Source organism: Ylistrum balloti, unplaced genomic scaffold (assembly GCF_031769215.1).
Source record: "Ylistrum balloti isolate Yb309-2 unplaced genomic scaffold, AGI_CSIRO_Ybal_v1 Utg370342, whole genome shotgun sequence".
NCBI classification, from domain to species: Eukaryota; Metazoa; Mollusca; class Bivalvia; order Pectinida; family Pectinidae; genus Ylistrum; species Ylistrum balloti.
This window is the reverse complement of record NW_026782246.1, coordinates 585,519-612,728: the sequence shown is the minus strand read 5'-3', so window position 1 is coordinate 612,728 and position 27,210 is coordinate 585,519. Positions and strand designations below refer to the sequence as shown.

Here is a 27,210-nt window from a genome sequence, read left to right as displayed (position 1 = left end):
ATTTTAACAGTGGTATCAATCATTAATTAATTGATCGATTGATTGATTGATTGATTGATTGACACTACCTCGATGCAAACCGTTTGTTGTGTCTTATTTTGTCGACAAGTGTTCGACGATTCGAAGTACCACTGCCCCCGTCAGTTTCGGTTCGTTGATCTGAACAGGTCCCTCTCGTTTACCACGTTTCTAAGTAACATCAAAACGTTCAAATGAAATGATTCCGCCATTGAAACGTAAACTTAACACCTTTTTGGCGTCAATTAAATGAAGACTATATCCACTCCATATGAATATGCTAATTATCTTCGTACAAATATGCATTACGTTAATTTTCTCCACATAGGTATACATGCTGTTGTAAGCCACATTGTCCCGTTTCTTTATCTGAGTGAACACGCATTGAAAAGAGGGAATTTTCTGTCCTCTATTTATTGACCGAAATACTTGTTTTTTCTCGGGCCACCAGCAATTCCATGTCGATTGAATAATGAACTACGTTACACCATGCACATTATCGTTGGAACAAGATTGGTTTTCTTTTTGTTTTTATCGTTTCACCACCTATATACGTATAAGACTTGTACAGCCGCAAACGCAAAAATATAAAAATTGACATCGAATTGGTAAGAAGGATGGTCATTTATATTCTACTGTGTTTTGCAGATTTGAAGTATCGATGGCAGACGTTCAATCGAATCATCAGGCGAATGTGTTTACACAAACTATTTTGATGCTATCATACATTTTGTGAAGAATGTTTGAAGACGTCGATTCTGCGATTTGACAAAGTGTTAATTGTGAACTGCGTCACATCGTCGATGGTCAATAGCAATACACTTTGGGCAACAAACGCTGTGATGGTCGTCACAAACTACATCTACAACTGCTGAATGTTGGGAACATATCTCAGTCGTTGGAGGAAAGTCATCTTCAATAGACAGTAGGGTAACATCTTCAGATATCAGATCGTTTTTCTTACAAGAGTCGCAAAGATACTTATTTGTCTCTTTCCACAACACCGTTGCTATAGAATCAACTTTCCCTTGTTTACTGCATGGATAACAGTTGTACCTTTTGCATCCTGACCCGTTCTCTGATTTTATCTCGATTGTTAGTTTGTTGGCTACAAACATGGTAGCCCACTCGTCACGGTTCTGATTTGGGTCAATAGGTAACGTAACCTCTCTGCACACAGGACAAGTGAAGGAGGGTTCCTCCTGACTTTGACCAAGGATCGACGTCTTCAGACATTCTTCACAAAAGGCATGATAGCATGGTAAAGACCTTGGACATTGGAGACTGTGTAAGCAGAGAGGACATTCACTAATGTTTGCCTCGAGGTCACCTGATGTTTTACCAACTTTAGCTTGAACTTCTGTCATCGTGACTTTTTAACAACTGTTTGTCCTGCAAAACACAACAGAATAAATATTGCATGAGACCAGGTATGATATTTAATGAACATCTCGATTACCAATACGAAGCATTGTTTTCACATTTCAATTTTTTAGATGCATTTTCTGTTGCTGGTAAAACGATACAAAACAAATAAAAGCTAATCTCGTACACATGTCTATGTGCATGTTCATCCAGATTCAGCCATGCGTGATGAAAACCTATTACATGAATTTCAATTTTTATGCATGATGCAATCCTGCTCTTTCAAATGCTGTTCAAACCTGTTTTATAATCTGCCTATTGTAGACTATAGAAAGGAAAATGATATCATTGAAACTTATGTTTGGCGCCGACAAAGTCAATCGGTTGAATGACTCTAAGGGAAAAGGATTATTTATTATTCAAGTGTAGGTGCAAAAGGAAAGGGCGATTGCGGCTTGTTGTAGCAAGCGTGTCTCTGTGGAAGTAATTGGCATAAAGCACGTCAATATAGAGGTAATTAGCATATTCATAATGTGTGATATCATCACGTGACGGGTGGGCGTGTCGACTTTTTCAGTTACAATGTTAACATACAGGTTAAACAAAGGAAATAAAAAATGAAAATACAATAAAAATATCATTAAACAGATACGCTTGAATGACAGTATATGAACTAATCTGTTGTTTTTTTATTCTATAAAAACCGAGATGTTACTATACCTTAGTCGAGAAAACTGAACAGTAAATCAGAATTGTCAATTCCGGATAAACTAGAAACATATTTAGCTTTATACATGTTTAAAGTTATATCTTCCTCATCACCAGTTTTATCATACTCGACTCACGATCAGATGTAGAATGGCACTGAAATTAACAACCTTCAATTAATTTTTATATCAATTATCAGTAAGAGAGAAATAATATATAGCTCTATAAATACTGTCCAAAAAAAGAGTTATTTTATATCGCTATTTCAGGTTCTTTTTACAGAATTTTATAAAGGACACAGTACTTGTGTCAATACAGCATAAAAACAACTTACAGATACCCTTACGTTGCAAATATTTCCGTCCATAATCCCGATATTATTAAATCGAGTCGCTCTTCCAATAGGGTTCAAATAACACAGATAATATCACTTGCTGCCAATGTCTCTCTCAAAGGGATTAACGTAGCGCAATTTCTATACGAAATACTCTTTACATTCGAAAGAAAACTTTGTTAAGCATACCCTAGGGCATTAACAAGTCTATAGCTCGGCCCATTGTGTTTACATGTATATACACTGTCTGTTATAGGTACATGTTCAAATAACCCTAATAACCTCCATCACTTACTATCAAATACCAAATCTAAGGTAAAAAAAATAAAAATAGCATTAACAGAGCTTGGTGAGATTTTCATGTTTCATACACGAACTTAACCCTGTAACTGGTTTACCTGTTCACCTTATGTACATGTATACGTGTATCTCACTTTTGTATAGTATTGACTGAAATAGATTCTTCGGGAAAGTCATTACACGGACACATAAATGAATGGATTCATACACTGATAGTGAACGTTAACACTGACACAACTACAGTGATTTATATAAATCCTTACCTGTAATGTATCGCCTGTAATCTTGAAAACTGATGTTCTACTGATGGATGATGGACCGACAATGACAGCTGATGAGTTGGGCGTGACCCCACTTTTGTTTACTAACAATACTAAACCAGAATGGATACGGAATGCGGACTGAAAAATACGGATAAAAAAACATTATTTATGTACATGTAAGACGTCTAATTGTTGTTCTAGTAACATTCTTTACAAATGAACAGGATCTTTTATTAGGAAAGATAATCATTATTTGACTCCTCATGTCACTGTTACCTACATGTTAAAGGATTATGCATTGAAAATAAATAAATTAATGAATAAATAAATAAAAATACGCCTAAACGGATTTCAGACTGTGATTATTTATCTTGACGATTTACATTTTTACATGCTCATCTTGCGCTGTGACATTTACCATCTTCCAGTGATGATTTGAAACTGAGTCGTCTAGTCAAGAGTAGGTATAATTCCCTGTGTCCTGATTCTTACATCTCGGGTCCTTATTGTATAAGTCGGGGAAAACAATGCGTTGCCAAGTTTTTTTCAATTGTATTATTTGCACTGGGAATTAAACATTTGAAAATGTTCTCCTTGCTATTGCTGTCTTTGTTTATGGTAATGATTTGAAATTGAGTTATCTCTCTTGTGACGTTCGTAAAACACTTGACTTTGTTTACGAGGGTTCGCATTTCCGTTTGTGTATCAGCTACATTCAATTTTGAATAGCTGTCATCCTCTGTTTTCTTATTCCTTTATCATGGGTTGTTATTGTACAAGTTTGGGAAAACAAAGCGTTGCCAAGTTTTTCAATTGTATTATTTGCACTGGGAAACAGAAAATTTGAAATTCCTATCCTTCCTAGCTATTTTTTTTTACCAATTTCAACTGTATTATTTGCACTGGGAAATAGAAAATTAGAAACTCTTATTCTTCCAATTACTATCTTTTTTAGCAATTAAAAAGACCCAGAAAAAATCCTCTATTTTCGCAAAGATGGCAACGCCAACAAACAACAATAGCAATAGCAAAATCCATACGTCTCTTTAAACGTTTCCATATTGCTTTTGAATATGAACAATGCTTTTTACATGTTTATGCATGCAGTCAATAGTTTCACATGTGTCTTATTGACATTCAGCTGGAGTGGAATTAAGGAGTCGTGTTCAAAAGCATTGTAATACACAGGCTCATTCTGATGTCAGTGTGAAGCCGAATCTTAACAACAGGAACTGAAGGGTTACCAAAACAGCGACACATCAGTCGACAAAGATACAGCATTCTACTGAAGTTATTGAAAAATGGGGATAGTGGACCTTAACACCTACAGTGTGATATTTATTTTGATTCATTTTGTTTGCCTCAGTCTTTTCCAAGGCTTCAAAATTAGGATCATCAACATCGCTAACGAGTCCATAGATGGACAAAGCAGCTGTGTGATGCAGTTTAATTGACTCTATTCTGCCTAATTTCAAAATTGTGTGAAAAAGTGGTTTTCATTTTTGTCTACAATCTTTAAATTATCAACGTTCATCTGCTTTACGTGTACATATGTAAATGTGTTCAAATGCTGATCAATTACCATTGAAATCCACAGAATCCTTTGAGGCAAATTTCTGAATGCTAAATTCAGTTCTAAATATTGAATTTAACTTCATTAATTTTACAACAATTGCGATAGAAGTAATTCAGAGTTATATTAATTAATCTTGTTGGCCCAGATGGAAGCGAGAGATCCCGAACCTTTTTGCGTCCGTTCCGGGAATCGAACCCCGGACACCGCTGTGTTACCTGAAAACCTGCTAGATATCCTCACCAATGCCGCAAATTGTCCAGGATGACAGGAAATTTGTCCTTTTTAAGAACATGAAGTTTGATCATCGCTTACAGTTTGTGGAGAAGAAAAGAAGACAACAACAGAGTGGGAAAGGTCCAAACGAAACATCGAAAGCTGTTTAAGTGATCTGTCATAGCACACAGAGACACACAATGGAAATATTTAGTCACATTTTGTTGTATAGAATTTCGAAATATTTCCATTTTTGTAAAAAGAAGCTGTAGGCATGATATATGGTTATAAAATTTATCTCGATTAAGCTGCAAGCAGTTGCATTCCAATAAGACGTATTTCCTTGCAAATGTTTGTTTTTTCTTCTTTTTCTTTATTAAGATTAAACAACAATTTTTTTTATTGGGCTTTACAGTTTAGGATTAAAGCATCACTGACTAGTCCTAGAAGGACGAAACAACGTTTTAAAATCTTTAACAGGAGTGCAGTGACTTTTCTAAAGCGAACAAATAATTCAATATTCACTTTTCTTTCAATAATGAACAAACATTTGATGTAGACAATGCTTTTTTTTATAGATTTTATTATGAACGATAATCGGTATAGGAATGGACAAATATGTTGCAAAGACCTTTTATAGCAACTACAATTATATATATTGATCTATTATAGTTTCCATGATTTCGTGGTTTTGAGCAATTTTATGTCCACCGAGGACGCTCCGCTGCCCGGAGTCAGCAACAATTCAACAGTTCAAGTACAGCGGGGTCCATACCTCGTTTCCGGATCCATTTTCTATCTTCAGTGTATACTGTATCTGAGTGGAATAAAAGTTGAAGCACAACACAAGGATATTACAGAAAGAAAACGTACTATAAACAACCATTTCCCAGTATGGCGATTCCCCGGGACCTAAAGGTATTGGCGCAACCGACAGGCTTTATTTGAAAAATATGAATTCTTGGAAATAAAAATAGGAATATCTGTGATCGGAATGTTTTGACATGGCTGCTTTGCACTACCGTTAGTCTGGGAACAAGTGTACACAGGGGAACGATATAACGAATAAATGTGATAAATTTAATCTGTTTTAGAGATCAGAGATTCACAAATGACTTTGATGGATTCATGACACACTTGCAAGCCTTGCCATATTGTACAAATACACATTCCATATGGTCCCATACAAAAGAAATGTTCACCGCGGGGTTTTCCCTGTAGAAAGGATACTATATAATTCAACCGATGTCGATGGTCGGCCAAATATACACTGATCATAAAGAATTGTTTTATAACCCAAAATTCTTGTTATCTGTATCGCTTAAATTCTATTTGGAATCCATCGTTACAAGGAGATTCTTTCTATCACAACTCCATCTATTAAGTGTTTTGAAACAGACTGAACATAAATGGAGAGTTTCAGATAGTAGTTATTGTATTGTAGATGGGTGGTAGTGAAATGTGTCGTGACAGGTACTACATGTAATGACAGAAGACAAAACTAAAATCGATTTTCTTTAAACCTGGACAGGTGTATCCACGCTTTTGCCGGTGTGGGATCTGCTTGAAGCCCCGTTCTCATACCACTGACGTAATATTGATGCGAAGCATTGAGACAACAAAAGCAGATAATTTAAAGGAGGATAAAAGAAAAAAAAAATCATTCACCATGTTGATGAGATAGGGGATCTCATCCCTCGGGAAAAGATTATTAAGTTGCAAATATCTGGCAAGCCCTGTCTTTGTCAACTTAATCATCTATCCCCTCGAGGTGAGATCCCCGAACCCCTCCTCCAATTCGGTTAAAAAATCTTTGAACCCTTTTACTGACAATTGATTCAAGTTTAACATTTTAAGCAATGCTCGTACTTGTTCTGTGAATGTGTCGTACATGTTTTCTGTCATTAGGTGACATCAGATGGTGAGGATATACAAACTAGCTCTTTAACTTTAAGCTGTCTGTTTGCCTGTCTGACTGGCTGTATGTCTGTATGTCTGTCTGTTGTCTTTAACAACTTTAACCTTTCCCATCACTATTGCTTTCATAGTTTGCATGTGTGTTCCTTGTGACAAGTCCTTTCCAGTGGTAGTACCAACCTTTGACCGATATATAAAAAACATTGTCCTTAAGTATTGCACTGTAGGATGTAAGTGTTTCAAAAAGTGAATGCAAGTAGAGCATGTCTAACACGGCAGTTTTAATGTCCCACTTCAGAATTTGTTGCAATCGGGAGCATATTATTCATAAGCACGTCTTGTTTGCTTTTACAATGATGGTACTAGATACTTCTGATTTTTGTAATTACGATCATTCAGATTTTGAGTTGAATATGGGTGGCCCTTATTTCCTGGGCAAAGCTCTCTCTGCCTGTGTTTCTTTATATCTGCGTATTTCACCAATCGTTTCCATTCTTTAAAGAGTTACCATATTTCAGTGAGATGACACTATACAGGCGCCCGCCAGCAGCCCTATCATTCACTATCTGTTCTTTGTCTTACCTGTTAATCAGAAAGCCCCGTTTAGAATATTAACCAGGCAGTTCCTTTACGTACCTCTATATAAGAATCCCCAAGTTACTAAACAGTAACCTGTTGAAGTCGTAGTTCTATAGCACAAACGTGAATTTTTTTTATTGAAATACGCATTGGAAACATCAGGTTTAATCAGGATTCGATACCAACAAAGTGCAGCAAGTAAGTTTTAAAACACGCACTAACAAGGTTTTATGTCAAACTAATGTACACGAATTTCAGTTTTATGGTTGTTCGGAGGATAAAAAAATAAACTAAAGATACAAACTAAAGTGCAAGCTTACAAGGTCAAACATGAAACAGAACATAAGGTCGTATTAGGATCAACGAAAACTAATAAATTGGTTGATATATTGGGTTGTTGACGTCATATGTGTCTGAACAAGGATACATTATTGCAAGATAATACGATTTTTCAAAGTCTGATGTTTCTTTACCGTCGATTTACATGTAGATGTCATGTAAATTTGTTTCCTCAAGAGACAGACTAAATCATCACCAATCCTTTAGCATAATAGCTTCATCATCACATGACACTGTTCATATGTGACGTAACTAGTGCCATGGTAAGTGTGTTTGATGCCAATGTAAAATTTAAAAATAGGACATGAGTTTTATGATAAACACAACATGAAAAAGTTCATCAGAAATTAGATTATGAATGAATATAGAAAAATAAAGAAAAGACAGGGATTCAACATGTGTTTGTAGGAGAGAAGGTGCACATGTCAGAAAAAAATTTCAAGGAAGGGGAATGGCAGAGAGGGTTGACAAATTAATCAACATTCATAGATGGATGGATGGATGGATGGATGGGATGATGGATGGATGGATGGATGGATGGGATGGATGGATGGATGGATGATGGATGGATGGATGGATGGATGTATGGATGGATGGATGGATGGATGGATGGATGGATGGATGGATGGATGGATGGATGGATGTATGTATGGATGGATGGATGATGGATGGATGGATGGATGGATGATGGATGGATGGATGGATGGATGGATGGATGATGGATGGATGGATGGATGGATGGATGGATGGATGGGTTGATGGATGGATGGATGGATGGGATGATGGATGGATGGATGGATGGATGGGATGATGGATGGATGATGGATAGATGGATGGATGGATGGATGGATGGATGGGATGATGGATGGATGGATGGATGGATGGGATGATGGATGGATGGATGGATGGATGGGATGATGGATGGATGGATGGATGGATGGGATGATGGATGGATGGATGGATGGATGGATGAATCACCGAACACAAATTTCAACCTACGACGTGCGTATTCACAAAAAATGGGAAAGTTAACATTAACAAGGGACAAAATGATTATTATACAGCGCAAACAAATTATTACAAAATGATATACCAATCGTTTCATATATGATATTGAAACAGGGGATATGTGTTCATCAGCGGAAAATTGTCAGCACATGAAAGGAAAAGTAGATACTAGACAATGGGGAATTGAACATCTGCTATAATAATGGGGCCATTTTGGCCGAGTGGTTATAACCGCTTTTTCTACGACAACTCCGGCTTTCTTCCGCCATCCAAACCTGGCACATCCTTAAATGCCACTGGCTGTTAATAGGACGTTAAGCAACTATAGACTAAACTATGATATAATAACATTTTAAAAGACATTGCTATAAGCATCGAATAGATTCAACTCTTATGATCGACATTACCCGTGAAGCAATCGTGATTTTGCCTGATACACGAGACACACTATACAATACTTGCTATTTTGGTGTTAGAAGATTGTTATAAAACAATATGTATTTGTCAAATAATGTCGTGTTTTTCAATGAATTCGCCAATATATTTTTATGGAGGTCATATAGTAGCAAAGGGTAGACTTTAACAAGAAAGACAGAGACGTAATAACATTTTAATGACTTACAAAGCGACTTGTTTTTCTGCAAAATGAACAAATATTTTATAAAAAGAGTTACATTCGTAATTTTTAACTCGTATCTATCATGGTTTGTTATTCATCCTACAACTGGTCACTCGGAACTTCTCGGATGTGCTTGACATTCGAGAAGTTCCGAGTGACAACTGATGCTTCCATTGAATACCCATTAATACATTAATTCTACAAAATTGATTTTTTATTTACTCTGACATTTAATTTGAGAATATAAATAACAGTTTAAATAAGAATTTTTATTTGTTGTAACAAACATGTTTATTAACGCGTTAAATATCTATTGAAGCATGGATTATTATTTTTCTTACATTCGTCATCAGGCACAGTTTAGCGCAATATCAACGTCAGGTTAACAAAGATGAAATAGCCTTAACACGCGGGTGAAGTTTCATAAGTCTGAGTTTTCAATAAATGTTTTAGGGTAAATACAATATATGCACAATGTCTTAAAATATGTATTGCATTTTGAATGCATTTGCATTTTCGGGATATAAATCCAAAATAAATAAGATTTTCAGACACTGACAATGTATTCTCTATATATCAGGGCTAGTATTGGATAAGTGTAAGCTACACCTACCCTCAATTTAAAGTTAATTTCACTATCGAGATGCTATGGTCTTTGATTTCTTGATCAATAAAATATATAATGTATCATTTTCTAGGATGGTATTCATATTTACATCAAAACATGAATTGTTGTAAACGAAACTTATTTTGTGTCTTCACCTTCCTTGCGACAGTTTCTCTGTGACATTGTTTTCTAAACCCCGGATCCGAAGATCGGGGGCATGTTGTGCTGTCTGTTTGTCAGTCAACTTCAACCTTGCCCATAACTATAGCACCGTTAGAGGTAGGGATATCACATTTAACATTTTCGTTCCTTGTGACAAGGCGTTACTGTAGGTACCAACATTTTTATTTGATCACTTGACGCTGATCGTGAACTCTGACCTACATTTGAAAGTAAAAAAAAAAAAAAAAATACCACAATAAAGACATAAGTCTTTCACAAAATGTGCGTGCAATTAGCACATGCCTTACACAGTTCATTTGTAATGTCCCGGTGGCATAGTGGTTCTTTAACACATCTTGTCACATTTACTTCACATCTGTGTACACTATATCACAATAAGTATAGTCTATATGGAGAAATGGCTGAAAATGTTTTGCATAAAATGTTGTTCCTATTTGTGAGTAATCACAAAATGCATTTTATACAATTAAATGCAACATAAAATATCTACTATATTAGTATATTTTACGGTGATCAGCGAAAACCATTCGAAAATTTGTCATTCATTCTTGTAATTTATCTATTTTCGATTCAACAGACCAAACATTTGCGTACAACCTTTCGTTTTAAGGTGTATGGGAAAGTAAAGATGTAACGTAGGCCTTACACCTAAATCTTAAACACAGGTTACTTTCATATATAAAACATGTATTAATATCAACAGACACTTTCCGGGTTTGGCATCAATATATAGACTCCGTCAGTGTCGGACGGAAGCTGAAAACAGTCCTCTTCATTACGTGTGGATTTATAAAACAACCATCAGCAAACAAGAGAGAGTTCGAAAAATTTAAAACTGATAGCAGGTCATTAATAACAATAGAGAAAAGGTTTGGATCCCTACGGTATTATGAAAGCGGCGTCGTACTACGCAGAAAATGCCAATTGCACTGTAACTATCTGCATCTTGTTACATAAATAACTTAAAATCCATTTTAACATTTTGTCACGAACGCCAAAACTGTACAATTTGTATAATAAAAATGTTATGGCCTACTCTATCGGAATTTTCAAAAACATATTTGCAAATTGTGTGAAAATTAGTTTTGGCATCAAATGATATGGTTATAAAATCGGTAAAAAAAGCCAAATTTGTCAAGGTAATTTTTTTCGGCATAAAACCCTACCACTCATTACAGTTGAGTGGGTTAACATATCCTGGGAACACTTAATCAACCAGTTTTTCAAACAATTTCGATGAAACTTGCAGTAGAGACACAGTGTAATAATTTGAGCCACTATTTCTTTTCCCTGTCTAATTAATGGAAATAAAATTAGTTGTTTTTGAAAATGTCCTTCTGTAAGCGATCTGTTGAATAGATAACGAATGGGGAACACATGATTTATCTGCACGTTCTATGAAGTTAAGTCCTAAAATAAACTGTTGTACGAGCATTCTTCCTTGGATTAGTGTTTTGAAGAATCGATATATTTATAACTTAATTTCAATTTAATCACCATGAAGATCACTTTTGTTCTAGCCGTGTCCAGAATTCATTTGAGTATCACTGACATTTCATTTCATCAGGAATTTCAGATTGCTAACCGAGACCTGGTGCGTCGGAATCAAATACAAATGACTAAGGTAGCAAGACATTCATTCAAAATGGATGTAAAGTATTGGATAATGTCTGTCTCAGGCCTTGTCCTTTCAGACTCCAGCTGCCATCGGAAGTTTCCATGCCGAGAACAGTTCCTTAAAAAGACTTTTCATCTCCAATATATAACCTTGTCTGTCGGAAATACCTGACGGACAGCTCTTGTCTGAAGGTCAATTGGTCACAAGACGCCACACCTACAACCACCCCTTTTTATTGTATGGACATCAAGTAGGTATCTGGAACGTTTATGTATTAACATGTGAAAGAGATATTTTACATCAATTACTCAGCTTTTATCAGCTGTATCTAATTATAATTAAATATTGTTTTATTACCATGATAATTCAATTGTGGTAAAACAGATCATCACCAGTATTTAATCTTTAAACGTTAATTCCGTCACTGTTAAAGATATCTCTCCGATATCTCGGTTTTGAATACTTATTAGTCACAATAATGTCAATAATTCATTTATATAAACATAAAAACTGAATACTGGAAAAATGTGAGCGATCCGCTGCGAGAAATGTTAGAATGAAAAGTGCAATATTATGTTTGTAGCTTAAACGTTTAAGAATACAAACTAGAAGTGACAAGAATCTAAAGAAGATTGATTCTCGTAGACGTCTCTTGTTACAATTATCCTCGACAATGGTATAGTGAGATTTGTTCAAGCGGCTAATAAATACTCTTACGTGGAATAACAGGTGCTCGTTGCACATCGATACTCTCCAATGATGCTTTGTCAGAACGCAAAAGCTGGAATAAATTGGAATGAAAGTATTGAAATATAAAGGAGTTCCGAGTAAACAGTCTCTCACCACCGTAACAACGCTGACGGACGATCGCTCGTCTGCTGGGAAATCAAGGGGCTATTTTAAGGAATCAGGCAACACTTAACGTGTCTGCTCAAGACATTTGTATTTGTTGAAATCAATTTTTGTTCATAAAGTTTACAGAAAGGATGCATTGTAGAGATGGCTTACATACATGGATCGATACAAAAGCCCCATTTTGGAAAATGTTCTTCAAATTGTTGAAATCATTGATTTTATACAAATAAAAAAAGTACAGATATTGTTTGAATATGTGCATTTCTGATTATTACACACGTGCTGATAGCATTTAAATAAAGACATGATTTATATATGTACACAAGTCTTGACATGAACATTGACACAACGCATCCAGGCGAACCTAACATCGAAAGAATATTACACTTCTTTTAAAAGTCTGAAATGGCAATCAGTTCTTACGTGGAAATATCATACTAGGCACGCTATTTCTGAAATAATGTGTCCATCGCAGACATGGTGCTTGTTTTTGACAGCAAAACTTGCAGGAGTAACTCCACAAATGACATACTGCACGACACTCACATTTCTCGACAAAACTTGCGTTGATTACTTATCAAGCTCACATATGAATAAATGACAATGCATCTATACCTTTGGTGTATAGTTTAATACAAATATTTTGTAGTCGTCATTCTGTAATTAAAGTATGTGGTCACAACTTCTTGTAAATCCTCTTCTGTTTCGTTCAATTCCATCGTTCTTGGGACTCAGCGTTCTAATGTTAATGATAACCTTTATATGTAGAATCCAATTATAAGCGTATATTACTTTTCACGTGGAAAAAATGAATTACATGTCAATAGAGTACACTAATAACAGTAATTATTAAATGTAACTTAATTGGATATTTCGCACACCTAATATACTTATGTCCTTATCGTTTTTGGTTACAGTACCGTTACACAAAAACAGCCCGAATGTTAACTATATAGAGCACTACAGCTGTATATTTAATCTAATTATCGACCTTTTTGACCACATTTATGCGACACTGAAATAATGAGTGCGTTAAGATGGCAAATCTCCTTGCAGCCAGCCCGTGGATAAGGGTTATTGACATGGATAGTGTTTAATATGTGAATTTACATCCGGTTGGGCGGTAGAGAGAGTGGTTTGTTCTCACATCCAATTTGTCCACTTTAACGACGAAAACGAGGCGGAATCGAGAGTTCGCATACCGACATTTTGGGGTTGGTACAGTCATTAACACATGCGGTCTGGAATGAAAAATACCAACATGTGCATGCATGTCCTGGTCAATATCAACATAGTGATTAATGGTGGTCATTTGTATGCTATCAAGCAGTCGATAACGAATGAGCATGGTAGCTCGGAGCTCGGGATTTAGAAGGGTCACATAGCCTTATTGATATTTATTGAAAACATTAACAAAAGTCAATGTGTAAATCAAATTGTCTTTTACTACAAATATATTGGAAATGTCAATTTCTGTTGATAATGTGCGAATTTTAGCACGTGCTTGTAGGATTAGAAAAGTGAATGATCATCTAAATAACAACAATCATATTAACAGTTTTTCGTAAAACAGCCACACCCCTCTCCAACCAAACATATGATGACTGAACTTTTGGCCATGGCATACTAACGTACGAGATATGAAGTTATTTTTCCAATGGAACAATGCATTGTGAAGTCTTGAAACTTTTCATTTAGTTTGTTATTTGTATGATTTTATCGACTCGGTTATATTTTCGTTAGATTGTGTTGGAGGGTAAGATTTATTTTCCATCTGTGTATGTTGTATTGTCATCATCCTGGCTTGGTACTTACCATATATACATATCTTCAGCTGCTGCTATGTATTTGTATGTTACTGTGACCTTTACTTTCATCTATGTTATATTTAGCATATTAAATGTCATGTTTAGTAATTTTGACACGAGTTCACATTATTTCTTAACCAGCATTATGTGGAGGCATATTTATAGTAAAAACAACATTTTCTATATCTTTGTGGTTCATTTCATTTTATTTTTAACAACTTTTATTGATCTTCAAAATCAATAAGGACTGAATAACAGGCAAACCCTATATATTTTCTCCATATGATGCCAGAACAGGACATGTTACTTATTACAATTTTTTTCAGATTGAAATGAAAATTGTATAATACTATTTACAAAACAAACTCAAGGGTGGTAAGTCATAGTGGGTAAAGGGAGGTAGTTCATAAATTCACACTACTGGCACACTTGCATTCATACAAATATACATGCACTGAAAACGTCAGTCTTTGCATTACAATAAATCTCTCGAAACACGATATAATAAGTCGTTAACAGATTTTCATCTGAAGTAGCTGTAACGATGATACATATAAAGCTGTTTTTTTCAACACGTACTTAGCTGACATATAAAGATATCTGTAAATCATGATAGACAAGGCAATGATGGTGTGAATAATGACTATCGAACAGAGTGAAATTTCCCACGTGAGTTTGTACAGTAAATGTATATGCAACGTAATGTGCTTGGTATATTTCTGAGATGAAGATGGTTAGTTTGCAATTGCCCATTTTTATGACAAATAGTTATCAAACAAGAAGATATTTATCGCAGTTTATCCTTTTGACAAAAACCTCTTCTCCATGTTTTGATTGCCGAATTTATCGTAGTTTAATCGGTGGTGGCTGTGGCGACGTTGTTCGGACTATCTTCATACAAGTACACAATATACATTAGGATAAATATAGCATCATACATCACTCGTATGCACGTGCTGTTAATCAACGAACAGTGCTATCTCTCTTGTAATTATGAAACATGTACTTATAACACTGGAGTTCTTTGTAGGTTTTTTTCTGCAAGTGATCCACTCATGTCTAGTTTGTAAAGAGCGATGAGAGATATAAGAAGCCGAAGTTATAGCAGTCTGTTTGCATCTGACACATATAACAAATATTTCTTCTGTATAACGTATATTTTTATCACGTCAAAATCAAAGTAGCAGCGATCTATTGCAAATATATCCCAAACCTATCAGAAACCATCAAGACAAATTAGACAAGTGAACAGCACGTCTGAATACAAATTCAGCATTTGATACAGTAGAGCCAAACAACGAATGAAGCTGAATCTAGGACTCGTCAGTAATACTAAGGAACGAAATCCGATATGACAGATCGGAAAACTGGTATTCCGTCATGCATGGTTGAAGAGTATGGATTTAACTCCAGTGGTTTAAATTTTAATACATAGCTGAAGAATATAATTGTATTTTATAATACATACAACATTAAAGCATTATTTTGAAGTAGACATTAATAGGAAACAAGATATGGATATATGTAAATAAGGTGAAAAGTATGCGATAAAATGTCTATAACACAAAGCTCTCCATGAATTCATCGACAATATACTGTTCGTTATGAACAATCATCGACAGATATGTCATAGGGTTAGAATTTCTTTATTGACGATAGATGGACTGAATTATTCTCCCTCCCATATAACGATAGTGTGCCCTGGATCTGGAAATCAATCCGGACAGGCAATATGCAGAGTAAGTATTAACAGAGGTCCAGTAGAGCGGACTATTTGATGATGGTTTCCAGCATATAGGTGATAATTTATGCATCATGGAATACCAGTACTGCAATCTGTCACATCGGATTTGGCTCCTTACTGCTTGGCGGACTTAAAAATCAACATAGGTTGAATTTTTATTCACTGATTAATAAATCGGCCTCGATTTGATATCAAATTTGAAGAATTTGTATTTCGCATGATACAGATCAATATCGTCTTTTTATGATAAGGAATTGAAGATAGATCCATGAATTAAGAAGGACATCTGCCAACAAATGATAGTGAATGTAGAAAGGATTTTCGGATTAAGAATAATGCGGAACAAGAACCGTCGACGCAACAGAAGACGGTTTCCTTTCCGCAACATCTGGTCTTATTCTTCTTATACTTTTTTTCAGGAGTCCCTGTGCAAATGTTTTTATTTATTCTATCGCTGACATTTTACCCTAGTTGCATCGAATTCGAGTTTGAGTTATCGTCACTGTGACGTGGATGATGAGGAGGATGGTGATGATGAAGAATGGAAGGCAACTTTGATAATGATGAATGAATAATAATTGTTCTGATGATGAGGACGATGAATGGATGATAACTTGATGGTGATGAATGAATAAAGATTGCTGTGATGCTGATAAGGATGGTGAACGGATGGTAACGTGATAGTGATGAATGAATTACAATGATGAGTGCCATGATGATGATGATGATGATGATGATGATGATGATGATGAATGAATAAATAATTATTATTGTGATGATGATGATGATGATGATGATGATGATGATGATGATGATGATGATGATGATGATGATGATGCAGTGATGTAAGGGCCTAGTGTAAGTGACAATAGGAGTGTGTGAATGACTTTCTTTATCAGTACCAGGTAAACTTTTCAAAAATAAGACAAAAAAAAAAAAAAAAAAAGAATTCGAGTTTGAATTAATATTTTGTAGATATTGTCAATGTTGCTTCTGAGAGGGGGCGACGACGGAAAGATATATTCGACAAATACCCCGATCGGGTGTACATCACTGAGCAGTTACTTTATTTATCGGTCGGTGACCACAGGAGGCAAATTCAAATAGTAGCAGTTATATATGAGAAAGGGTAGTTCGATATCGAGTCTCCTCGTGTTTTATTTCTAATTAACTCATTCGGAGGAGAGAGCACAAAAACTGAGATTTTTCAGGAATCCATTACTTTCATCTGATCTCATCATAAAATAATGTCACGAAACAATGAATAATCTTGCATACCTGTAGCTTGTTATATTTTGATATCCTAGTAACTGGGTAGATTTTCATATTTAGAATTAATCGAGTAGTAATCAAAAAGGTTCATTTTGATATTAACCAAAATACCAGAGGAGTTGGATTTATATAAAGAACGAAATTTAAGGACTTCGAACAGCAAGTTTTTGGTCGTTTGGTTAACTAAGTTAATCAGTTGTCAGTCAACAGAGATGTTCAAGTGGCCAAGTTGTGTCGGGAGAGGCGATGCCAAAGATATGGTGAGAATTTCCTACAGAGAGACTTCACCAAACCGACCAGGCATAGGCATGAAGTGTTAACGTCGGCCGATCTAGACTCAATATAACTGAACTGATTCCGTTTTGTACGTTACAGTAATCATTCTGTGTCCAACTGTATAAAGAGAAATAGTTATTGTGTTAATATGTTTTAATTAAAGTGAAAAGTGATACTTGTTTATCTGAAAGTGTTTAATACCGATATTTTAGGAGAATTTGTTTCAAGGGTGGCCATGTTGGGAAGCAGATGAAGAAACATGGTGAGCATTTTCTTAATTTTTTTATCTACATTCCTTTACAAACAGATTAAAATAGGATTTTATTCTGTAAATACATTTGTACATCAAATTAAGTTGCAATGTACGTACCCCTAAGCAGACGGATAAAAAACACCAGTTTCTCGACTTGCCAAGGATCACTCTCTCAGTAGTATACAAGAGACACATCTGGTACATTGATCCCACGATCACTCTCTGGAGACACAAATGGTAGGTGTTCCAGGACAGAATCTGGAAGTAAATGGTAGATTTACCTTGACAGATACCGGGACTAAGTATAGGTTTTCAGACGTGACATCGCAAGCGAATAAAAAACAGGAACCAGAAAAGGTTATAGAAGTAAACAGTACACCGAAAGTGAAAAAAATGACTGTACCAGGAGTCATCCTGAGAATAAATGGTAACATTAACGATTACACTGTAATATCTCTTTACTTCTCATTTGCATTGTATCTTATAATGTAAACAACACTTACATGCACCACTGTGAAATAATAAACTTCCTTTTGCATGAGAGTGACTTATTGTCCATGCCTCCCGACCATATACAGTTGATAGCCACCTGATGATATATGTCTCCAAGTATTTCACACGTGTAAATTTAACGTGTATCGTGTCATTGCACTTTCCATTAACTTTTCTAAAAAAAAAAAAAAAAAGACAAATTTTATTTCAAAATGCATTTTTATTCCTTTTAACTCGATCTTATCTTCTTCAGACATTTTTCGAGTTGAAAAGTAAAACATTTGACATAAGGAAATTTACACCATCCCTAGATGCTGACCGTTGCCGTAAGGCAAATGGCGGACGTTGAAGAACGACTGGCATATAGCTATCTAGATGTCGCTGCTACCGACCCAAGGTCGCCCGTCAGACGCTAAATGGACTTCTTAGTCCACTAACGGGTCATAAAAAATTCAAATATCATTGGTGGTAGGGGAACAGTCTAGGAATAAACCCATCTGTTTTACAAGTTTCTGGTGTAGTCTGGGAACTTCGTGAGTGCCGACCCGCATTCAACGCATGTTATTGGCTGTCATGTTTATTTGACTCAACTACTATGTATTTCTTAGTCCTGGCGACAATCGGACTCCAAATATATATATACATGTGCCAATGTTTGTTTAGTGTTTGTTTTATGCAGGTATTATAGCGGTGTTCCGGCAGGGTTTTCAAAAAATAAATAAATTAATAAATAACACAGACGATGGACAAGTCACATGAAGTTTGACGTCAATTCTGATCACCCGGAACCATCGAGATTGTTTTTCTTAATGACATCAAATAAAACTTCTTATTTTCAATTTAAAGTTTTTTAAAGAGATGACAACACATTCAAATTCTCCATACATGGCATATGCCTCTAGATCAAAACTAACATAGCAGCCTACCAATGAGGCTGATATACTCTCATTATAATTTATATTAATATAACTTTCTTGTAAAGAAACCCATGTTTTAGTAAGTTGACAATACAATAACTACATTGTGTTCTAATGACACCCGACGTTTGCAGGACTTGTGTATTTTTATTTAAATTGAACTGTACTGAAGAAAGTGGGCTTGCAGTATACATAGGCAGCACATTACATATTAATGTATGCTTGTTGAAATGTTTGTACATGTTAAGATATGTTTTGTTTTATAAATTTTGTTATCGATCCTGTAACCTTTCATACCATTGAAATAAAGAAAATGATTTTATTCGAATTTAAGTGTATTATGTGTATGTGAGTTGTTTTTTGTTTTGCAGAAATAATTGTCTCACGGTCTGATTTATAATATCTACCTTTAGAATAAATTTGAGGACATGGTATTTAGTAGTAACATCAATAATCAATTTCAAACCTGAAGCTTATGGAAAAGAGAAATGCTGTGCCAAAGCCAGTTAAATGCATTTTAATATTGTGAGCGAATCGAAAACATGGAAAGTATGATGTAATTAATAAAAAACATGTATGTTAATTGAGGAGACTTTGCACAGACTGCGGAACATATACGCGATTTTGAAATGTATTTTGATTGGTATGAAACGATGCAAAAAAATGTTTAAAAGGGCAATGTGATCACATATCAAAATGTTACATTAATCTCCATTGGGATACATTAAGAAATGGAAAAATAAAAAAAGAATGATGTGTAAATGGCATTCTACTGACGCAGGTGTTTGGTGTGTTTTTGTGGGTCCTGGGGTGACATAACTCCTTTTTAAACCTTTTTTTATGAACCTGCATCAAACATAAAGATTTGATCACAAATAGCAGTTTTTTTCAGACGCGTTTTATGCTCCAATGTGTTTTATGTGTGTACTCTAAAACCATATGATTAAGCGGGGCTTCATTTTCAAGGGTTTTTTTTGGGGAGGGGTGCACCTCCCCACTGTCATACATTTTACTTTGTACCCGTAATGTCACTATTATTTCTTATTTTGTAACGTCATTCTTTCACGTTCTTTTAATGTGATGCAATATTTGGTGTCTAGATAAATTTGCAGATTGTCTTCAAAATGTAACAATTTACTTGTCCGCACTGTCATTTTAAAGAGTAAAACGAAAAGGTATACTTATTTGAATTTTCAGGCATAAGTAAAACAGGGAACTGCTGTTTGCCTGAAAATATTTCGAATTTGAACCCTTTGATCATTAGAATATTGCGCCAGAAATCTGCCTAGCATTCAACAATGTTTACACATTGCACGTGGTCATGAGAAATGGTGGTCCCGACATTTCAACACTTGGACTGAGACCACAATCAAATACTTTCACGAATTAAGCCCCTATAAATGTTTGTATAAAGTTAATATAGATCTGTTAAAGAGATGATAATCTCACTATAAGTGTGTAAATCAGTAATACTGAACATGTATTTTATGCTGCATGATCCTGAGAGAGAAGTCCAGTTTTCACCTCTACTCATTTACTGATGTATATAATTAACGCTGATTATTTACTGGCCACGCTTACCGTTGGCTTTAAAATGACTTACCTTATAGATCGGAACATAGCATATTACATAGACCTTTAACAAAGCTGATCTGATCAGCACCTATGCAGCTCAAATCTTCAAAGACGATTTGTGGTCTACTCTGTTCCAAACCACTTGATGTTTAATCAAACATTAATTGTTTAATGTAACATCATAATCATTTTGTATGTTTCGCGCAGCAACTTCGTAAAATCCTTTCAACAGAACAATCCAAAGAAACTGCTAGAAAAAATATCATGTACAGAGATGTAAAAATATTATAGAAGCTCTCTTCATAAAACTGATTCACCAATATGACGAAATGCCAAATTAAAAGTGAAATGTCGCCAGCATCTATTCTAGTCGATTTTATCTGTAGTCTTGTTCAAAGCTTTTAGCTTGAAATTGGCCTAGAGGCTTTCTATCTAGATGTTAAAACTCTCAACACTCTGCTCTACTAACAACAAAATGTTCCTGATTTTGTTATCTGTATTGTTTATCATGCCTATGAATAAGTGATCTTCACCGTGATATGAGAAAACATTTACGAGCCAATGTGTAGATTAGATGTATACCGTTAGCTCACACCACAAACAATAACACCATCCTAAGTATTAGATATGAAGTTTGTCAAAATATATTTTTCGCTCCTTTATACACAAATAATTGTAGTGATGTTAAAAGTTTTTGTTTGGTTGCACATTTGGAAATATGATTACTTATCCAAATATTGAAAATGAAGAAATCTGTTTTTTACCTAATCAATGTACTTACTCTTCATGTTCTTGAAGTTTTGCTTTGGGCATATTTCAGTGAAGTTCCCCACCGCGTCCTAAAATAAGGAAAAATGTTGTATAATGCAGCTGAATCTGGTATTGTGTTATAACGTATGTAAATCATGCGTGACCTTTCTATTATCATCGTATTTTTCTTGTTAACGTTATAACTCAATGTCAGACCTTTATCTAAATAGCCATTCCAACCGAATGCGAATGACATATTGGCTGACAAGTGTTTCATTTACGAAACAAGAATGGTTTTCAGTCACTTAATGGGAAAATGAAAGTATCATGTGCCACTAACTACATAATGTTTCTATTTCTTGTTTTGTACTCTTTCCTTTCTATTTGGCGTTTCATATGGTATGCATTGTAACGCACATTTACATTCTTTTGTCTTGAGATGCGCCAGTTAATATATACGATTGTCATCTTTCATAATACTATCGAAAATCTACAAAAAAAAAAAAAAAAAAAAATAATAATAATAAAAAATAAAAATCAAATACTATTGTTTGAGTATAGTTATACAATATGTTACAAAATTGTCCAATGCTGCCCGATAGGATTAACTGCGTTAAAAATCTGTCCAAAATAGAAACAGACTCAGACTTAATATCTTTACAAAACACGATTTTCAACGTTTATTCTTTGTAACATAATAGAATCGGTCTTTTTGAAATTGGAGTTGTATTGTGTTCTGTTTCTGAACTGTATCACTTCGCACGTGCTTTCAGTGTCAGCGCATCCTAAAGTATTGCTTTTGTTTGTTAATGTTTTTTTAACTGTAAATTCCCTAGAGGTATCAATGCGTTATACAGAAGATAAACTGAATATACTTGAAAAGAATGGTAATTCATTAATTGTGTCTTTGAAATATCGGCTACTTTTTATGGTCATAAATTGCAACAAAGGAGGGACAAGTGACCTTTTATCTCTAGGCAAAGCATTGCGATCAAACGAATCAGCTAATGTACTACGACATCGCCATATGTCAACAAGTTTTACAAATGTAGTTAGCTAGTACTTCCTTACATTTACGAGGCTTTGCATTTAAAATATGATTCACTATTTTCATCATAACACTAAAGACCACTTTGTATTTTTTTTAAAAATTTAATCTGTTTATTCTTTTATGCAATTATCTGTTACGAAAATCTTAAATTTGTGAATAGGTAATTCAGTGGTTTTTTTCATTAAATTTTGGTCAAATGTACACTACGTTTACAATATGTATTTTAGTCGATAGTAACTACAAACTACAGTTTTATGTGCGTGCTCACAGAATTAAATCTGTCACGCCTTTGTAAAACAGACATATAAATCTTAAAGATGTTTGAGTTCCACGCGTTTTCAAAACATCGACGAGGGTTTGGGTTTACAGAGGGCTGAGAATAAGTTTATATCCATACAGTTACCTTGTTAACAAATGTAGACCTTGATCTAGAGAAACAAAAGCCATGCACAAAAATGGCTTTGAATATTCCATGGTAAACGTCTAATAATGCATTGTACGCGCGTGTATATTCACAAAGGTAAATGTAGATAAATACACCGACATATATGTACATGTAGTGATACATATTTCTGGATATGTATCGCACTGGTGATTTATGCAAAGCAGCAGCAGCTCTATTGTTAGATAAAATTCGTAATTTTTCTGAATCAGATATTTCCAGAATAACGTCAAGTACAAGTATTTTCAAATCGTGCCACTATTCGAGTGAATTTAAACGTGGCAAGCAAATTACGACAGGCCTCGGGGACTTCACCAGCAATGTCTACCACTTGCTATCTTAAATATTGTACAAAAGACTCACAAGTGAAAAGCGCCTTTTCATAATTTAGGGTGAGATACAAACAAGTAATTAATCTTCATCATACAGCTGTTTCGTCCTTCTAGGACTCATCAGTGATACTAAGAATCTAAATTTTGAAGCCTAGAAGGTGACTAAGAAAAGTCCAAAGTGATTAAAAGAAAAGTGAAAATATAGACGGGGAGGTTAACTAAATGTATACTACTAACTGGTTACATAAATAATTTGGTAACTTGGAAGAAAAAACAGATACAACATGTACAACAAACAATTAAGACAAGCAGCAGATTTCTCAGGTTGGGTAGAGTGGCTCTTGTCTCTAGTATCTTGAATTTATAAAGAATAAGGCTGATTTTTCCATATCTTTGATATGTCAAATTCTAAGCGTAAAGCGAATTGGAGATAAGCTAGTAGAAGTTGCACGATAGCAAGACTACCGGTTGGGAATCGTATCTGTTTCGTGACGCCTCGGTAGTATAGACTTACTGGCGTCTGGCGAGTTTGTTTACGAAATATCGTGACATTCCTGGTTCGGGTTACATATGGCTTTCCCATTCTTCTCCAGATAGTCTTCAACCATTATGTATTGTTTTGGTTCTTTAGTTACTTCAAAAAGAAACATTTCTCGGAACTCTTCTGTCATGACAAGGTTGAAAAACTAAAAAACAAACACACACAAAAAGGGTATTCAGCACAAGTAGGAAATTTCACCTGATTAAAAAAAAATACATGTGATAATGTTTGTAAAGAAATTGTTCGCCATAATTGAGCATAATAAACAAAAAGGTTTAAATTTGTGGAAATCCTATATAGATCTACTTATGTTAGATAGATTAAAAACCTCGGTTCCACCAAGATTGGGCCACAACAGGTTTATTCTTGATAAGCCTATCAGTGAGAAATATTTGTGTATATTCTAAAATCGGCCAGAAAACAAAGCAACGGAATCCCAACCCAGCAGGAGTTTTAAGTGAACATCGTATAGACCTGTTACTATGATCTAGTCAATGACCGTGTTCAGAATTTCCCAATGTCCTATATTTAGATATTCTATTTATAATCTTAGTAGGGGGTATTTCCAACAAATTTCGTCTGTCCCAGCTGACAGTAGCCTATATATTTTGATGTTGACAATACTTTTAAACGTTCATAAAAAGAGTTCTAAAATTGTATAAAACAGTCTGAAATGTGCCAAACTGTGCAAAATATCTGTTTTAAATAAGCCATGATGTAAAACTGGACGATCATTAAAGTTTTCGTATCAGCTTATGGGAAACTAGTTTACAATATTTAAATTCTTGCTTCACGTATCGCAGATATAATGCCTCATTGGTAGTCGGCGATGGCACAGTCAATCACAGTTGCTGATACACAATGTAAGTGTAATTAACTTACTTAACTCTTTTTTCGTTATGTGATCAACTATTAATAAAGTTACTGTATACTTGAAAATTAGCCCAACTTAAGTCATCTATAGCTGTTTAGAACAGTGATAGTCATAACATACGACCAAGACCATCCAGTATACTTCGTAACTCACCCTTACTCTGCCAATTTTAGGGGGGGCGTGCGCCCCCCACGCCCCCCTCTTAATCCGCCCCTGAATCATGTAGTTGCTGCGACACATGTAGGTGTAATCTGGCACCTTCAAGTGTTTTTTGGTCAAAGCTAATGCCTACAATTAATTAAAGGCTGAGAATTAGTGTAGAAGGATATTAAGTAGTATCTAAATTCAAGGGTCATGATTAAGAGAAACAAGCTTACGGGCATTATATTGTTTCCAGAGTATGTCATTGCCATTCTCAATGTGCGTAGAAGTGTAAACACGGGCAATTGGTTCTCCACCACCACCACAACCACCACCACCACTGCCACCTATACTACAACCACAATCACCACTACCATCACTACAACTACCACCACCACTACAACAACCATCACCACTACCATCACTGCCACCACCGCCACCTCTACTACAACCACCATCACCACTACCATCACTACAACCACCATCACCACTACAACAACCATCCCCACTACCACCACTACAACCACCATCACCACTACCATCACTGCCACCACCGCCACCTCTACTACAACAACCATCACCACTACCATCACTACAACCACCATCACCACTACCACCACCGCCACCACCATTACAACCACCATCACCACTACCATCACTACAACCGCCATCACCACTACCACCACCGCCACCTCTACTACAACAACCATCACCACTACCACCACTACAACCACCATCACCACTACCACCACTACAACCACCATCACCACTACCACCACTACAACTACCACTACAACCACCATCACCACTATTAACCACCACTACCACCACTGCCACCACTGCCACTGCCACCACCGCCACTTCTACTACAACAACCAACACCACTACCACCACTGCCACCACCGCCACCTCTACTACAACAACCATCACCACTACCACCACTGCCACCACTGCCACCACCGCCACCTCTACTACAACAACCACCACCACTACCACCACTGCCATCACTACCACCACTGCCATCACCGCCACCACCGCCACCTCTACTACAACAACCATCACCACTGCCACCACCGCCACCACCGCCACCTCTACTACAACAACCACCACCACTACCACCACCACCACTACTACCAGAAATGTGTCATTTTCATTATAATTACTGTTGTTTGTGTTTATCACCGAAGCCAAAGTGTTGCTGATGAGACCTCGGATCAGTCGACTTTATTATATAGAATCTAATGAGTACGTGTTATTACCTAAATATGGCAAATTAATGAAATAAACCAACCTCTGGATACAGTTATAGTTTCTAGAAATATTTAACACCAGAATCTATGGCAACCAATATGTAATTAAGATAATGCTTCGAAATAAAATTGTTTTGATTCTGTAATGAAATATAAGATTGTAGTTACAGTCCTCCCTACAGAATATTTGGCTAGGAATTGGAAATGATATGCAGATATTTAGCCGAATGATCAATTAAAATGAAATATGAAATTTATCGGGATAATCTAAATATTTAATGGCTCAAATGAAAAAATAATATAAAAATTCGCTTGTTTCACTATTCAGAATATACACATGTACATGTTCTTGACGTTGTTCTTTAATCATCCTATAACTGGAAATGACTAGATTTATTGAAATATGGGGCCAGTGCCCCTCCCTAGGTTTAGACTTCTCTTTCGATCACTCTGGGTTTTCTTCAGCGGCCCCGAGGCCTCAGTTTAGGTCCTTGGCATCACTGACGACTGCTGGAGGGACGAAACAGTTAGCGGTATAATTCATTGTTTGGCTGTACTGTATCTAGCTCTAAATGTGTGGATTTTGTACATTCCTTCCTAATACTTCAGAGAATACAATAACTCAAAACCAATGATACGCCCGTGACAGAAAAACGTACCACAGATTCATCGATTTGTCTACTTTTCAGTGCATTCTCTAAGGTTCTGCACTTTTTGTCTAATATTTTTCCTGCGTAAATTTCTGAAAGTCGCTTTGGAATTATATAGTGCTCTCAAATTTCCGGCATACCTTTTTGATACTAATAAAAATTGTCGATATAACATTGCTTGGCATAACTCTACGAAATATACGTTTAAAGTAAAAAGTCAAATGGTGATCTACATTTGATACATATAATACACACCGATACAATCCCATTTTTTTAAATGACAAACGGAATATGTTTTCTGAATTTTCCATAGAAATATCAAACAAGCAAACGCCAAGCA

The 27,210-nt window shown here is 35.5% G+C and overlaps 2 protein-coding genes across 2 annotated transcripts; both read right to left on the bottom strand.

The window, feature by feature from the left end:
- Positions 1-794: 794 nt before the first annotated feature.
- LOC132553643 (E3 ubiquitin-protein ligase TRIM68-like) lies at positions 795-1,385 on the bottom strand. The gene has a single exon (XM_060217903.1). It carries the CDS (start codon positions 1,383-1,385, stop codon positions 795-797), a length of 591 nt encoding a protein of 196 aa, XP_060073886.1.
- A 23,789-nt stretch (positions 1,386-25,174) lies between these two features.
- On the bottom strand, positions 25,175-26,029 carry LOC132553642 (loricrin-like). The gene is made up of 2 exons (XM_060217902.1): positions 25,851-26,029; positions 25,175-25,694 (listed from the first exon to the last, which is right to left on the bottom strand). The coding sequence occupies exons 1-2, from the start codon at positions 26,027-26,029 to the stop codon at positions 25,175-25,177; spliced, it is 699 nt and encodes a 232-aa protein (XP_060073885.1).
- Between the last annotated feature and the right edge of the window lie 1,181 nt (positions 26,030-27,210).